Genomic DNA, 14,024 nt, shown 5'->3' on the forward strand with positions numbered 1-14,024 from the left:
ACAAGATTCCATCACTTTTTTTTCCACTTATTTGCAACTATTTTATGATGATTCATCTGTGCCATAAGCTGTCGGATGTACCTCAGATGCCAGTCAAATCATTGCATCTGAATGAAAAGCCACTGTAACCTCTCATTTTCCCTGAATGAGGACACATTTCTTTGTACAGTGTCTGCAGAGCCATATGAAATTCTTTCACTGTGCTACCATTGGCATCATATTCTGATAGATAGAATGTAGTATTCACAGATGACACAAAGAGCCACAGTATGTTTGCACAAAAGACAACATGATACATACACGGGGTCACACACACAATCACACAGAGATTTACACATCCCGCTGACCCTTAAATACAAGCCTGAAGTGGATTTGCTGATTCCGCACTTTAAAGCTAGTTCATCTTTCTATTCTTCACTCCCTCCTTCTTTCCCTCCCTCTGTCCACTAATTAAAATGTATTATTGGCAGGAGACACATATTGTAAACATCATCAGGGCTTTGTATTGTCATGGAAATCGATGCTGCATCGATTTACCCCATCAAACAAAATAATAATGAACAATGGGGAAAGAAAAGTACCACTTCTTCTGGCTTTGTCCCCATCCAACAGCTCTCTATCTCGCTCTTCTGCATGAAGATGCACGGTGTGTGCTTGCTTGTGTATGTGTTTGATATCTCTTAATCCCTTGTGGAGTTTGAGTCACCCTCGCTCTCTCTGTGTCCCCATGTCCTTTTTATCTTATTGACCTCTTTCCCTCCCCCTTCTTGTTCTGCTTCTTCCCTCGCTGCTCCCTCTCCCTCCCACAGAGCTCTGCAGCGTGTCTTCGGAGGAAACCGTACCCTGATGTTGACCCGCTCCTCTTTCCCAGGTGTGGGAAAGTATTCGGGTCACTGGCTGGGGGACAATGCTGCCAACTGGAACGACATAAAATGGGCCATTCCTGGCATGCTTGAGTTTGGGCTCTTTGGGATTCCCTATGTGAGTAACACTTTCATTTATGCCATAGCTTCAGACAAACAAATCTTAGACAGTAAGGAAGAGCCAGTCTTCTGTGTTTTAGTTGAGTTAACATGTCGTCCTGGCACTCAGAAGAGGCTCTCTATTGACTTTTTAAAGAGGATTCAGCTGCTAATTGAGATCTATGTTCGAGCTTAAGCATGAAGACAGAGGGGCAGGCAAGAAAAAGTGTGTTTGGAATGAGTTCCATTAAATTGTCTGGAAGCACACTGGTTTCTTTTTGCAGGAACACCAAGTACAAAAACTTAGACTCCAAATCAACACTGCTAGTCAGTGCCCAAGTGTACTCTATACTTGTATGTGTGTGCATCTGCAGTCTATAGAGTTCATGCAGCGGTAAGAAAACAACAGGGAGTCGAAGGACACGCAAACACACACACACAAATTTGTCCAGCTGTGCACGTCAGGTGGTCTTACGGATGCCAACTACATCCTGGTGGGACTGTGTCAAGCAGACTTTAGGTTCTACACACACACACACACACACAAATGGAGAGAGACAGAAAGAGAGACAGCAGGAGAAATGGGATTTGGATCAATTCCCCCCCCTTTGAGTCTGTTGTAAAATGTGACCAGTAGTAGACAATAGAAGCAAGCAGTCTCTGTGGACTGGCCTTTGACTCAAGCCTCTTTCTTGGACTCCAGTGTGCAATTAATGTAAATAAAGATCACTGCCCGCGTACACTGTCTGCCAATAAAGCTTGATGGAATTGACGTCAAGAAAGACATTTTAAGACCAGTACGTGGTCTGCTATCACATCACTGCCGCTTTTTTTTTTTTTACTACTTTTTTTCAGTTCTGTTTTCCTTCTGAGGATGCCTGGATTGACATTTCTACCATACACAGAGCTACTTTATTATATTGTTGTTTCAACATACAGTCCTAAACTTCCCACCCACAGCCTACCTCTTTACTTGTGTGAGTCACATGGCACGCCATCTGATGGATTCCAATACATTGAGTTTAACATTTAAGACCGTAATAGAAATATACTGTAGTTTCAACCTAAATGTCAAGCTGTCGTACCCTCGTGCATTTCAGATCGGAGCTGACATCTGTGGATTCTTTGACGACTCCAGTGAAGAGTTATGTCGCCGCTGGATGCAGGTGGGAGCTTTCTATCCCTTCAGCCGGAACCACAATGCTCAGGGCTACAAGGTACAGTAAAGGCACTCTGTTCTACATTTCCTATATCAGCCTGTCACGACTAGATTTATGTATCACACCGCCATTGCTTGGTGTAAAGCGCTGCGGGGTATACCCTCCATTTCACAACATTGCATAGGTGATATGGACTCCAAGTGGTTAAAAATAGATGTGTTTTTGAGTTTCCATGGACATTGCCATCATACAGGCAGAATAGTAGCAGTGGATCCTCTGAATTAAGGTTTAAACTGGCCTCTTAGCTGTTAAAATCATTATAACTACTGTGGATATTGGAACATCTGAGCCTGAAGTAAAATGTAGCCCAGAAGCCCAGTGCCAGACTGATACTCATCAAAGAGGTTGAGATTTTATACTTTTAGTAAAAGATAACGTTAATGGAAATTAAGCTAAATTGCTTTAATATGATGTGCCATATGGTGGCCAGGCAGCCGACGTATTGTAAAATATCAAGTCAATTTCATCTTAGACAGCCCCCATAGGCATTGAACCTTAACAAACCTTTAAATAGGTAATGTTATCTCTCTCACTCATTCACAGCACCAACAGTGCCACTCCAGCTGTGGCTCTGGTTGGATAGCAGCATGTGATATCTTTACTAGCGTCTTGACTTGCCTGAGATTTTGGGTGACAAATAATGTAATGAAGAGTTTGTTTTGTTTTAAAAAGTCCTCCAGTTAATAACCATTCACTAGTCCTGCCCAATAAGTTACAGTTGCTAAATCAGTCCCTTATTCAATTTTATTTTCAGGACAATGTAGCCTTCATTTCAGACAAAAGCAGACAAAAGCAGGCCTTGCATTTCTAGTGGCAACCATTAATTGTGCTAGGTAAAAATAGAACTGTGATACACCACATTAGACCAAATTAGCTGTATCTAACTAGCTAATAGAGCTAGCTCATAGGTTGGTAGAAACGCTATCCCCAACTGACTTTTTGGTATTTAAGGTAATGCGAATATAGGAACACTGTAAAGGGATCTTCAAAATGCTCTTCATGACATTCTTAAGAGATAACATAACACAATAAAGATTTACCAACATCTTTGGAGAAAATAATGCTACTTTTAATATTGACTCTAGCTTGAGCTGCAAGAGCAACATCCAGGATTAGCTTCCATGGAAAATACATCTCAGTGGATATGTTAGCCCTCAGAGCAGACCTATTTTTTTTTTTTAAACAAACACTTAAACCCCACAATGTAATGAAGTGTGAAATGTCCCAGTCAAAGTTCCAAAGTTTCTGTAGGTAGTGAGTGTGTTAGCCGGACATGCTAACGTTAGCATTTAACATTCCCTTACGCCACCTAAAGCAAAGTCACACTGTTTTATCCATCCTTTACAGTTTGCTCTTGTATTTCTTGGGTTTGGAGAAGGTACAACGAAACACATCAAACTCTACTTGTTTCAAGTTGTACAGCCCAATGCACCCCACTTGAAAATGGTCACTAGTGTGTTATTGTAAAACCCATAGGCAGAAAAGGAAGGGATTCATGGTGACAGCAGCTCTCAGCAGGTCTAATGAAAATATGGCCATATTTAAGTTTCTTTGAAAAGCACATTATAACGGTAAATGTCACAGTCACATGAGTGCAAATGTTACAGAGAGACACATGGCAAGCACCCACTGAGCCTACAACAGTGTTTATATTGACGTTACATACTGTGCTATTATTGTAGATGAACACAAATAACTCGGGAGAAAAAGTCAGACTCCAGCGATGAATAGCGTCGAAATTGATGCTTTCGCTACATTCTCCATGTGACATTTCAACACTCATCACTGTTTCAAAAATAGCTCAGTGTCGAGGTAGAGAACGGGGGGGTTGAGTAAGAAATGGTGTCTGTTGGAAGGAATGGGGGTGGGGTGCACTTGCTTGAGGACAGGGACATGATGATGATGAATTTGAAGTACAATTTCCTCTAAACGAGACAGCTAATGTGTGACCTTTGCTTTGCCCTAATCATGGCTCTCATCACACAGCTATGCAGGCCAGTCCAAACACACAGACACACACACACAGTTCTCATCACACTCTCAGAGGTGCCGAGGGCATAAATGATTAGCCAGATGAGAGGAGCACGGCCTGTTAGCAGCTAATCACCCTCTCGCTCTCTACTATCATAGAAATTAAATCATACTTCTGTTTCTTTCTCACACCCTTTCCTCCTGTTTTTTTTCTGTCTTAGAAGTTCTTTTGCTCATTTTCTTGGCAAACTCTTCTGTTAGATTAGTCCTATGTAAAGCTAATTTCCATTTAAATAATTAAAAATAAGGTTAATGTCCACTTATTCTTAAAAATAAGAAAATAAGTAGTCCCTTGTTTTTCTTCCTCCCCATTTCCCCCAGCGTCTCATCCTTCTCGTCTCACTTCAACTCCCTCTCCACTTACCTCATTTTCCCTCCCTCACAAGTTCTTTCGTTTTCTATCCCATCTCTTTTTTTTCCTTCTGTATTGATACAAATCTTTACTTTCTCTCAGTCCTTCTTCTTTCTCGTTCATCAGCCACATCCATTTAATCCATCTTTCTGTCTGCAGCCCCAGGATCCTGCTGTGTACGGCCCTGACTCAATGCTGCTGCGGACATCTAAACATTACCTGATGATTCGTTACACACTCCTGCCTTACCTCTACACACTCTTCTACAAAGCCCACACCACGGGGGAGACCGTTGTGCGTCCTGTCATGCATGAGTAAGTCATTGAACATATTGTTACCATCATGTGAAGTTCGAATAATACCAATTCAGACACTGGTCGAGGAATTGGCCATTTATAGCAAATGTTTACACAGTTAGATATGACTCGGCTGTTGGAGGGAGTCCTCACGGAATCCAAGAAGAGACAAGGCATCAGGTGTATTTTTCAGACCTAGAAACTGGACCCAGAAATGGCTCCTATTTAGTCCAATAAGAAATTTTGCCTGGTCTGTAAAGTTCCTTTCTTCCTGTTAACTTCCGGGTTATTTGGCCCACTGAATATGCGCAGCAGTGTTTTTCCCCACTGGTCCAAGCAGCAAGGTCCGCTAAACTTTTTGACACCACTAATTACTAAGTCCCTTTTTTAATACAAAAGCCCTAAAGGTCATTCAATTTTACTCTTCTCAAATTGAATGTTGAAGGAGCAGCATAGCAGCAAAGCTGGCCTGAGAAACATCTTAAGTCTCAACAATGCAGACATTGCTAGCTTAAGGGCAATGCTAATGATAAACAAGCAGGAGTTATCCAATACATGCCATGCCATGCACAGCAGCAGACATTTAGTTCAGCCCAATGAAAGTTGAAATTGGATGAAAAGTCCCTTGACACAGTGATCTGTTGGAAATTAACACTATGAACTATCTGTCCCTGCCTCTGAAGTGATTTCTGGTTGTGATGGCAGACGGTGGGCGGCGTTAAACATGAAGAGATTATTACACTTTAATCAAGTCTTCTAAAACAAAAAAGCACAGACTGCATTGCATGAGTGCATCTAGCAGAGCAGTGATGGAGAGTTGCAATGTGCGCGCTGTAGACCTGTATTAAAATAATTTGCCACAACAGAATTAAGTCAGCCAATCACTGTGTAGCTTTAATAACAGCTCACGCCAGTCAGCCAATACAAATACAACCCCGGGCTACTAACAAAGCTTCATTTAGAGCTCTTTGTACTGTGGAATGAATAAGGCAATTATGAAAACAATAATGAAAAAACATTAATAAAATTGATTGATTAATTGATTGATTAATTGATATTGTTATGACAACTAGCATCCCAGGTAAGAAATCTTACATGTAAATATAAAAAAATGACATCTAAAATAGACTCAAAGCCTGTGTATCTGAGAGAAACAATGCATGTTCTTTTTTTTCTTTCACTTTTTTAAAATGGGAAAATCTTGAATGAATAATAACACCAGAACATAATAAACAAAGGAATAAAAAAGATGATCTAATAGAGTCGATATTCTTTGTCACCCTCCAGGTTCTATTCTGACCGGACTACCTGGACAGTGGACCGTCAGTTCCTTTGGGGGAAACATCTGCTCATCACACCTGTGCTGGACCCGGTCAGCAAACACACAAACAAAAACATTCCAGTACACACGCACATTCACATATGAACAACCTGTGGTCATTCTAACCCATGCCCTCACTCAACTAACATATATTGTAGACATTACAGTAATAACACACCTTACAGAAACGTGGATGTAGTACACAGAGAAATGTGTCTTACAGAAGATGCAGATCAGTTACTAACACTCACTAAGACAGCCGCACACACACACACACACACACACACACACACACACACACACACACTCTGACCTCCACTGGGAAAACATGACATGGGATTTTCTTTGTTGCCCTCCCCTCCTCTCATCCCTCTTTCTTCTCTCTTTCATATCCTCCCTCTTTTCTCTCAGCTCTAATGAGAGCACTGACCTCATTACTAGCAGATTAGAAGTGTAGATAGAAGTGTGTACATGTGTGTTTGTGCCTGTTTGTCTCAGTGTGTGTGCGTGCGTGTGTGTACATTTAAAAGTGCGCGCCTGTGCTTGCACGTGCATGTGTGCATACACAGCGATTGCGGTCATGTCAAAGTGGCCTGATTAATAAGCAATTTAGCGTAGCCTCTTGTGAATTACAGAATCGTGGAAAGCGAATTGGATTCGTAGTGGGGCCACGGATAAAGTAACTTCAATCAGAGTGATTGTGGAAAAGTTTCTAACGCAAGGAGTGGAGGGTTCATGCTTGCAGGGACTCGGGGTTTGAGCTGTCCAAAGGGTAGTGGAAAGGAAGGTGACTGCACAGGTTGTTAGTTTTGTGAATCAAACGAAAAGCAGCACAAATAGCAGTCAAAAGGGCATCAGTGTTGGCTCCTTCCAAAGCCTGGGGCACAGCTTAACTGTAGTTGCTGTTGGAAACAGGATAGGATAAAAAGAACTCCATTTCCACTGAGTGTGTTATGGGCTGGCATCAATTATGACCAACTGCTTGTTTTGTGTCTCTTTAAAGGCAATGTGCTCGACAACAAAACGCCCTGATAATTGAATAAGGGGAGACTGCACTGCCAAAGAGGAATATTAAGACCTTGCAAAATGTCATGCATGAATTGAAATTATGTTCGATAAAGTTATTGAGGGGTAAGTTGTGTGACACTATAAGGAGCTGCAGTTAGTTAGCTTATAAGGGAAGTACTACTTCTGCATCATGGCACATTCTCACAGCTTTATGTTACAAACCAGTCACAGCCACATGCACACTGTATAGTTAGAATGAAAAGTAGTAGTTTTTTCTCTCTGCTTGAGGGAGTTAAAATCAATTTGGCCAGCATGTTATCTACAAACAGAGATAGTAAGCTTTGGAGTAACACCAAAAACCCCAAAGATGCAGCATGCTGCTTGATCAATAATGTGAAGACCTGTTACTGAATCCTCCCCTCTGACTTAGTAAACTGAAGTTCATGGCGGGTAGAGAAGTACCAAACAGGCTCGTACAAGTGAGCAATGGAAATTCTACATTAATGTCATATTATAGTCAATACAGTCATAATTTATGCAGCAAGTGTGAAGGTTGGTCAGTAGTCTCTTTATAGCCTACTTGGATTTTACTCATGAAACCTTAGTCTGCTGCAGAAAAGAAACACACAGTAGTAGAGTAGTTTTGCACGGTGACATTGGCTTTAAAGGCATCTCAGACCTCTGCTGCACCACTTGAAAAAGATTCTTTCAAAATGAAAGATCTAATGTGCCTGAATATTCATCTTCTGGGGCGACAGGTTACAGCTGAGCCGTGGTGTTGTGGTGTAAGCCTGGGTAAGAGCAGGCATTAAGAACCGAGTGCCCGCTATCTGTTCCAGATGCATCAGGCTGTGAAGGGCCACATGAAGAGATAGTGTCAGCCACTCGAGTGAGGTCACCAGCTGATCTTTAACAACCCTTCACATCCTACCTTCAAATTCCTTTTTCATTATTCTCGTCTCCCTCTCTCTCTGTCTCTTTCTATTTATCGCTCTGTCCGCCTGCTACTCGCTGTCTCTAATGATGCTCTCGCTCCATCATTCAGATCAGTCAATGCTTTAACCTTGATCTCTGTGATAAACCGGGGAGATCTCCTGCACTCTCTCTCTCTTTCTCTCTCTCTCTCTCTCTCTCTCTGTCATCCCCTCTGGTCTTCATCCATGTTTCCACTCTCCCGCCTCTTGCCCATTACTCCCTTTTTCTTTTTAGCTCCTGCTTTCATCAAACGTTGGCTCCCTTATCTCATCTGCATTCTCTTAATCAGCTGCTGTCAACTCACCCTTGTGATCCCATTTCATTTCATCCCATATCTCTTCCCCCTCTCTCTCTTTCTCTCCCTCTCTAGCCCTATATCTCTCTCTGGCCCTCTCATCTACCTCAGCTACCATCTGATCATTCTGCCAGCATGAATCTTTGGCCCACCTGATCAAAACTTACCTCATGGCTAACTGAGCTTCAGTACTCTAAATGAGGATACAGGCCTCACGCCTTGTCCCTCTCAATCACAGTTAGCAGCCGTGCTAAGTCCTGCGGTCCCTTCCCATTTGTCAGCGGAGTGAGTGATTGGCGCTGCGAGCAAATCAGACACCAGAAAACGAGGTATAGGGGGAAGAATCTATTTCCCCAGGCTGTCATACCGCAGGCCGTGCAGCAGTTGTGACAGGTGATCTGCCTCCAAATGCAAATTTGTCCCCCAAAGGGGACATTATGTCATTTAATTTGCTTAGCAGGCCATTAAAGAAATATGTCTCTATCATATCTCACTCTTTATAGAGCTGATCATGTAGTGTTTTGATTCAAATTTGCTCTCATGTCCCTCTGTTTGATTATCCACATCCTTTTTTCTCCCACCTGTTTGTTTCTCTTGGTTTCCTGTCACCTCTTGTTCTTGTTCCTAATACAGGGACCCAGAGGGCCACAAACTAGGACATGCTGCTGTAGAGAGAGACAGAGAGATATGACAGACAGCTATGGCCTACACAGCTGACATAGCGTATTTCACAATTGGGTCTGGCTTGAGAAGGACCTGTGCTTTGCTCTTTCTTTCGCTGTGCCCTCTGTGTTTATCTTCCTCTCTCTCCCTCTGTTCGGCCCCGTCAGAAAGAGCAGGGAAGTGACAACGCTATCAAAGGCTTTGCGCTCTTCTATTGATTGCTCCTGTCTGTCCGCCACCTTAAGCCATCAAAGGCTGTCACCTATCAGTTGTCGCTTGATGCTGTCTTTCCCATCATCTGTTGCATCAGAGCACCGTAGACTGAAATGTCACAAGGGCTTTGTGAGAACTTTGTATCAGATGACAGGCTTTTTTTTAAATAACCCTTCTTGATGGAAACTTTTTATCTTTTTCGTGTTTATTATTAAGCTGCACTGATTTATAGCTGCGTGGTGTATCCATGCTTCGTCTGTGGTGTATGTAGCTTCTTTCACAGCGTTTAGCCCTGTAAGATTAAAGCGTCAGGATTGGTGCGCTGAGGTAAAGCGGGTCTCACTCGCAGCAAATACGAATCAAACACAGGCACGCTTTCATACAAAATAAGACATTTAGATGTCTACACAACAAATCAGAGGCATTGTATTTAATGTCTTTAACGCAACACAATTTAACACAAATATTTTATACTAGACTTTGTTCTTGTTTTCTGCAGGGTGTGGACATTGTGAATGCGTACATCCCAGATGCTGTTTGGTACGACTATGAGACGGTAAGACTATTTGGCCTTTTCCTTTAAAGCACATTCAATTCTGTTTCAGATGTGTCACAAGAGATGAAATAGTGTTGATCATTCAATCTGGTAACATTGTTGTTTAATAGGTAGGTTATTTAAAGGGGCCATATCTTAAATGGATATTTACATAGTTTGCATGGGTTTCACATTTTTGGGTGCTCACAGTGAAAAAGAAATCGACCAATCGTCATTCACCGTCATTTACCTCAGGCTGCCTTCTTGCACTAGCTTGTAGTCAAGTCATTGACAAGATTTCAACTTAGCATTCTGATACCTCCTGGTGATTCTGGCTCGTACATAAGGCAGAATAACTGATCCTAGAGCAGCCATGTTTTCAACAACTTTGGAGTGACATTTGGGGGAGGGCTTGTTTGTTTCAGGAGGAAGAGGCTCAGAAAAATAATTAAATTAAAATATATGTATACACAATTTTTAAAATGAAACAAACTTTACCAACATGATTCAAAAACACATTAGAATAATAGAACACTGATTGCATAGCTGAAATATGTCCCCTTTAATATACTTACAGCTTAATTTGAAGACATACTTCTTGAAGAAATCTTCTCTATTAAATGTCCTCTTATAACTTTTAGATATCTTTTTCTAATAGTCGTGTGACAAAACTTGATTGATACTTTAATAAGACAGCACAGTGTTGGTGTTTCTTGTTATTTTCCAACCCAAATTAACATGTGGGCCCCTGATTATATATGAAAAATACCATTTAATTGTATGCAATTAGATTCATTCAAGGCACAACATGACTGTAGAGCAGAATTAACATCTTTGTTAGAGTCTTAAACTGAAGTCTAATAAATCATAAAAAGGAGAATGGGATGACAAATAGGCAAAACATGTACCTAATTAATTAGTAACATCAGTGAGCATTGCTCAAGAAGAAATATTGCAAACAGACTTAAAGGTGCTATGTTACATCAGTGGAGTGAACACATACACAAAGAGTCCCGTGTATCACATGAAAGTCTTTGCCTGGAGTTCTTTGTTTGAGACTGAGAGACGAGAGCGATAAGATGGAGCGAGAGAGAGAGGACAAAGATAGAGTGAAAGAGGGGACAGGGAAGAGAGAAGAGAGACTATCTCCTTGACAGAGAGATAAAAGAGGTGTTGAGCTCCTTTGGGACCTTATTTGGGCGTCACAGTGGTGATGTAAAGCGCCCACTGATCAGATGAACGATTAGATTTGCTGTCTTGCCGCCGGCCCCTTGTCCTCGTTGGTCCCCAGTGATTATCTGGGTAGGAGGATGGGAGGGTGTGGGGGGGAGGGTGGTGTATTGATGTAGTGAAAATGACCATGAAAAACAAGTTACGGAGGGAGGAAGTAAAGGAGAAACAGAAGGATGAAGGAGCAGAAAATAGAGGGGATGGGAGATGAACAAAGAGGACTTATGGGAAAGACAGACCATGACATAAAGTGAGAGAGAGAAGCAGGGGTGTGCGAGAAGATGAGAAGAAGAAAAAAGAGTGGCAAGTACAGTACGAGGAGGAGTGGGTAGATGGGAGGATCGGCCAGCAGGAATAAGGAGAAGAAGAGAAGGCTCTAGAAGACCTCCTTAAGGCAGACAATGAGGGGGTGATAAGATCTGAAATTGCTTGTAGACGCTCCACTAACTCCGGCCCACACACTCGCCTATGCTCTACTGTACTGCGTAAAATAGTACATGCACACACAGTCTCACACATACATGCACACATACATACTTCCATGGGAGTGGAAGAAAATGGGATAAAAAAAAAAATTAGAGCACCTCAAGAGAGAATAACAGGACGCAGAGAAGGAAGTAGGTAGAAGGAGCACGAGAGGAGAGAGTTTCAAATTGTTTTAGGCAGGTCTGAGGAGCCTGTCCTCGGGGGGTCTGAAATTAACTGTGCTCTATCTGGGCCCTCAGAGAAATGAGTGGAGGCGCTGAGAGAGAGAGAGAGAGAGACAGAAAGGGAGAAATTTGTTTTCTCATCCTAAATAAGAGCTGCTTTGCAGAACAGCACAGTGTGACATTTTATCATTGTAATATAAAATAACACACATTCATTCTGTACACTTTTGTGTAAGCACTTCAAAAATTCAGTTGGAAAACTATAAGCAACAAAGACATGAAATATTGTCCAATTAATGATTTATATTTAAAGGATCAGGTCACCTAAATTACAAACATGCAGGATTACTCCCTCAATGTGTATCTTTGTGTAGCTATGTGTTTGGCCTGATTCCCTTTCATTTTATACATCTACTTTATTTCCGCTGCAAACCACAAATACAGTGGAGTTGAATAAAAATGTGATCTTTATTGTGGAGCTAACAGGTTCAAATTACAATTAAAAAAACTAAGTATTATAGTGTCCACCCAACTCTGCACAATACACAAAGCTCTCATCATTGGGGACTATTTTTTCAGGTAAAATTAATAGATTCTGTTGTCCTACCCATCAGATGCAACAAGTGGCAGATCGCAAGAGATACGTTTCTATGTATCTGCCTGCTGAAAAGCTTGGTTTACACATCAGAGGAGGTGCAATCCTCCCCACACAGACACCTGATGTCACCACCACCCACAGGTACAAACACCATGAACACACACAGCTATCAAACAATGTTAAAAGATGTCATCACTCTATCACACAGTAATTACATGTGATGTACATTTATGAACATGTCCAAACTCACAGAAGCTTATCCACATATTAAGAGACACCTTTTTACTCATGTAAGCGTAAATGCATCCTGTCAGACATATTTAGCACCCATTTGATTAATTGATTGGTGATAACATGTGCGTATGGTCTTTGTGCTCTTCCCTGTGTTAACGTGTGTCTCTAGTCGGCAAAAGCCCATGGGTTTGATCGTTGCTCTTGATGACAGAGACCAGGCAGCTGGGGAGCTATTCTGGGATGATGGAGATTCCAGAGGTATTGTGTGTGCAGATGTGTCAGTGTGTGTGACACAGAACCTTCTTTATCTTGTTATTACTGCTAATTACAGGCATGTTTTATGACTGTACCACTGAAACACCGTTAGACACATTAACAAGTGAAGGTCACATCTGCTCTTTCTCTTTTCACAGACACAGTTAAAAGCGGCAACCACATCCACTACCAGTTCTCCGCTGTTTATGTAAGTCTCCCCGCACGAATCCATCTTTTAAATCCAGCCCACATATTCCTTCTGATCCAAACTCAAGTTTAAGGTTCAAAACCACCAGAGATTTCAGACTTTCCCAGTCCAGAGCACCGAGCGTAATTGATCCAGGGTACTCGGCTGAAGCTTTGTTAGATCAAGTACCCCATGTTCCACAGCGCTGAGGACTGCCTTGCATGCTTAAAACATGCTGGTAATGCTCTTTCTGTATGCCAGCATTGCAGTGTGGTGGCAGGAAATCCATTGGAACAGCTGTTTGACTGATGGATACAGGCTTTGGGAGTTGATAAGCTAGTTGCTTTACAAGTATACTGGATAACAGCAAGTGTTGTGAGCTGTGATTGTTGTATATTGTGAGGGACTCAACATATCAATCTTACCTTCTACCTATCTTTAACAGCAAAACAGAAAGAAGAAAAGTGACATGTTGCCATATGTAAATGTATCAATGCAGTCTGAGAAGTTTAAATTAAGCATATAACTGTGTGCTCTCTGCAGGGAGTTCTGACGCTGCACGTGACCCGTGCTGGCTACAGGGACCCAGCCAACCTTAAGTTTGAGAGCATCACAGTCCTCGGTGTTTCTCATGCAGCCACAGTCGTCACTGTAACTCATGTTGGCAGTGGATCAAGTGAAAACTCTACCACCTCTGTGCCAAACAACAACATACAGTACGATGGAACAAAGAAGGTAAACTCACACATGTTCAGAAACACTGCCTTGCCCAAATGCAAAGAAGGAAAGCAACCATTGATTTCTAAATACAAGGGGGGGAGTTTAGAAAAGCTTTGATGAGCATTAGTTTTACATTAGAAACTGATTAAATTGCTGTTTAATGTGGAGCAATCACTTGTACGAATGAAACCACACAGAGCTATCATGTGATCCTGCTGCTCTCCTCAGCTGTGCAAAACCTTTGCCTTTGGTGTTTCGGTTTCAGCTTTGCCAAAATTG

The 14,024-nt window shown here is 41.8% G+C and overlaps 1 protein-coding gene across 1 annotated transcript in view; it reads left to right on the plus strand.

Moving 5' to 3' along the window:
- The window catches only part of si (sucrase-isomaltase), a 62,602-nt gene that overhangs the window by 16,851 nt on the left and 31,727 nt on the right, over nucleotides 1-14,024 (plus strand). Inside the window, exons 15-23 of the mRNA XM_069668250.1 lie at nucleotides 810-981; nucleotides 2,063-2,179; nucleotides 4,725-4,879; nucleotides 6,149-6,233; nucleotides 9,836-9,892; nucleotides 12,366-12,490; nucleotides 12,753-12,841; nucleotides 12,997-13,046; nucleotides 13,569-13,760. Coding sequence (XP_069524351.1) covers nucleotides 810-981; nucleotides 2,063-2,179; nucleotides 4,725-4,879; nucleotides 6,149-6,233; nucleotides 9,836-9,892; nucleotides 12,366-12,490; nucleotides 12,753-12,841; nucleotides 12,997-13,046; nucleotides 13,569-13,760 — 1,042 coding nt within the window. The remainder of the gene's footprint in view (nucleotides 1-809; nucleotides 982-2,062; nucleotides 2,180-4,724; nucleotides 4,880-6,148; nucleotides 6,234-9,835; nucleotides 9,893-12,365; nucleotides 12,491-12,752; nucleotides 12,842-12,996; nucleotides 13,047-13,568; nucleotides 13,761-14,024) is intronic.

Source organism: Semicossyphus pulcher, unplaced genomic scaffold (genome assembly GCF_022749685.1).
Source record: "Semicossyphus pulcher isolate SPU_LCO1_2020_fin unplaced genomic scaffold, fSemPul1.0.p SCAF_19, whole genome shotgun sequence".
Taxonomy (NCBI): domain Eukaryota; kingdom Metazoa; phylum Chordata; class Actinopteri; order Labriformes; family Labridae; genus Semicossyphus; species Semicossyphus pulcher.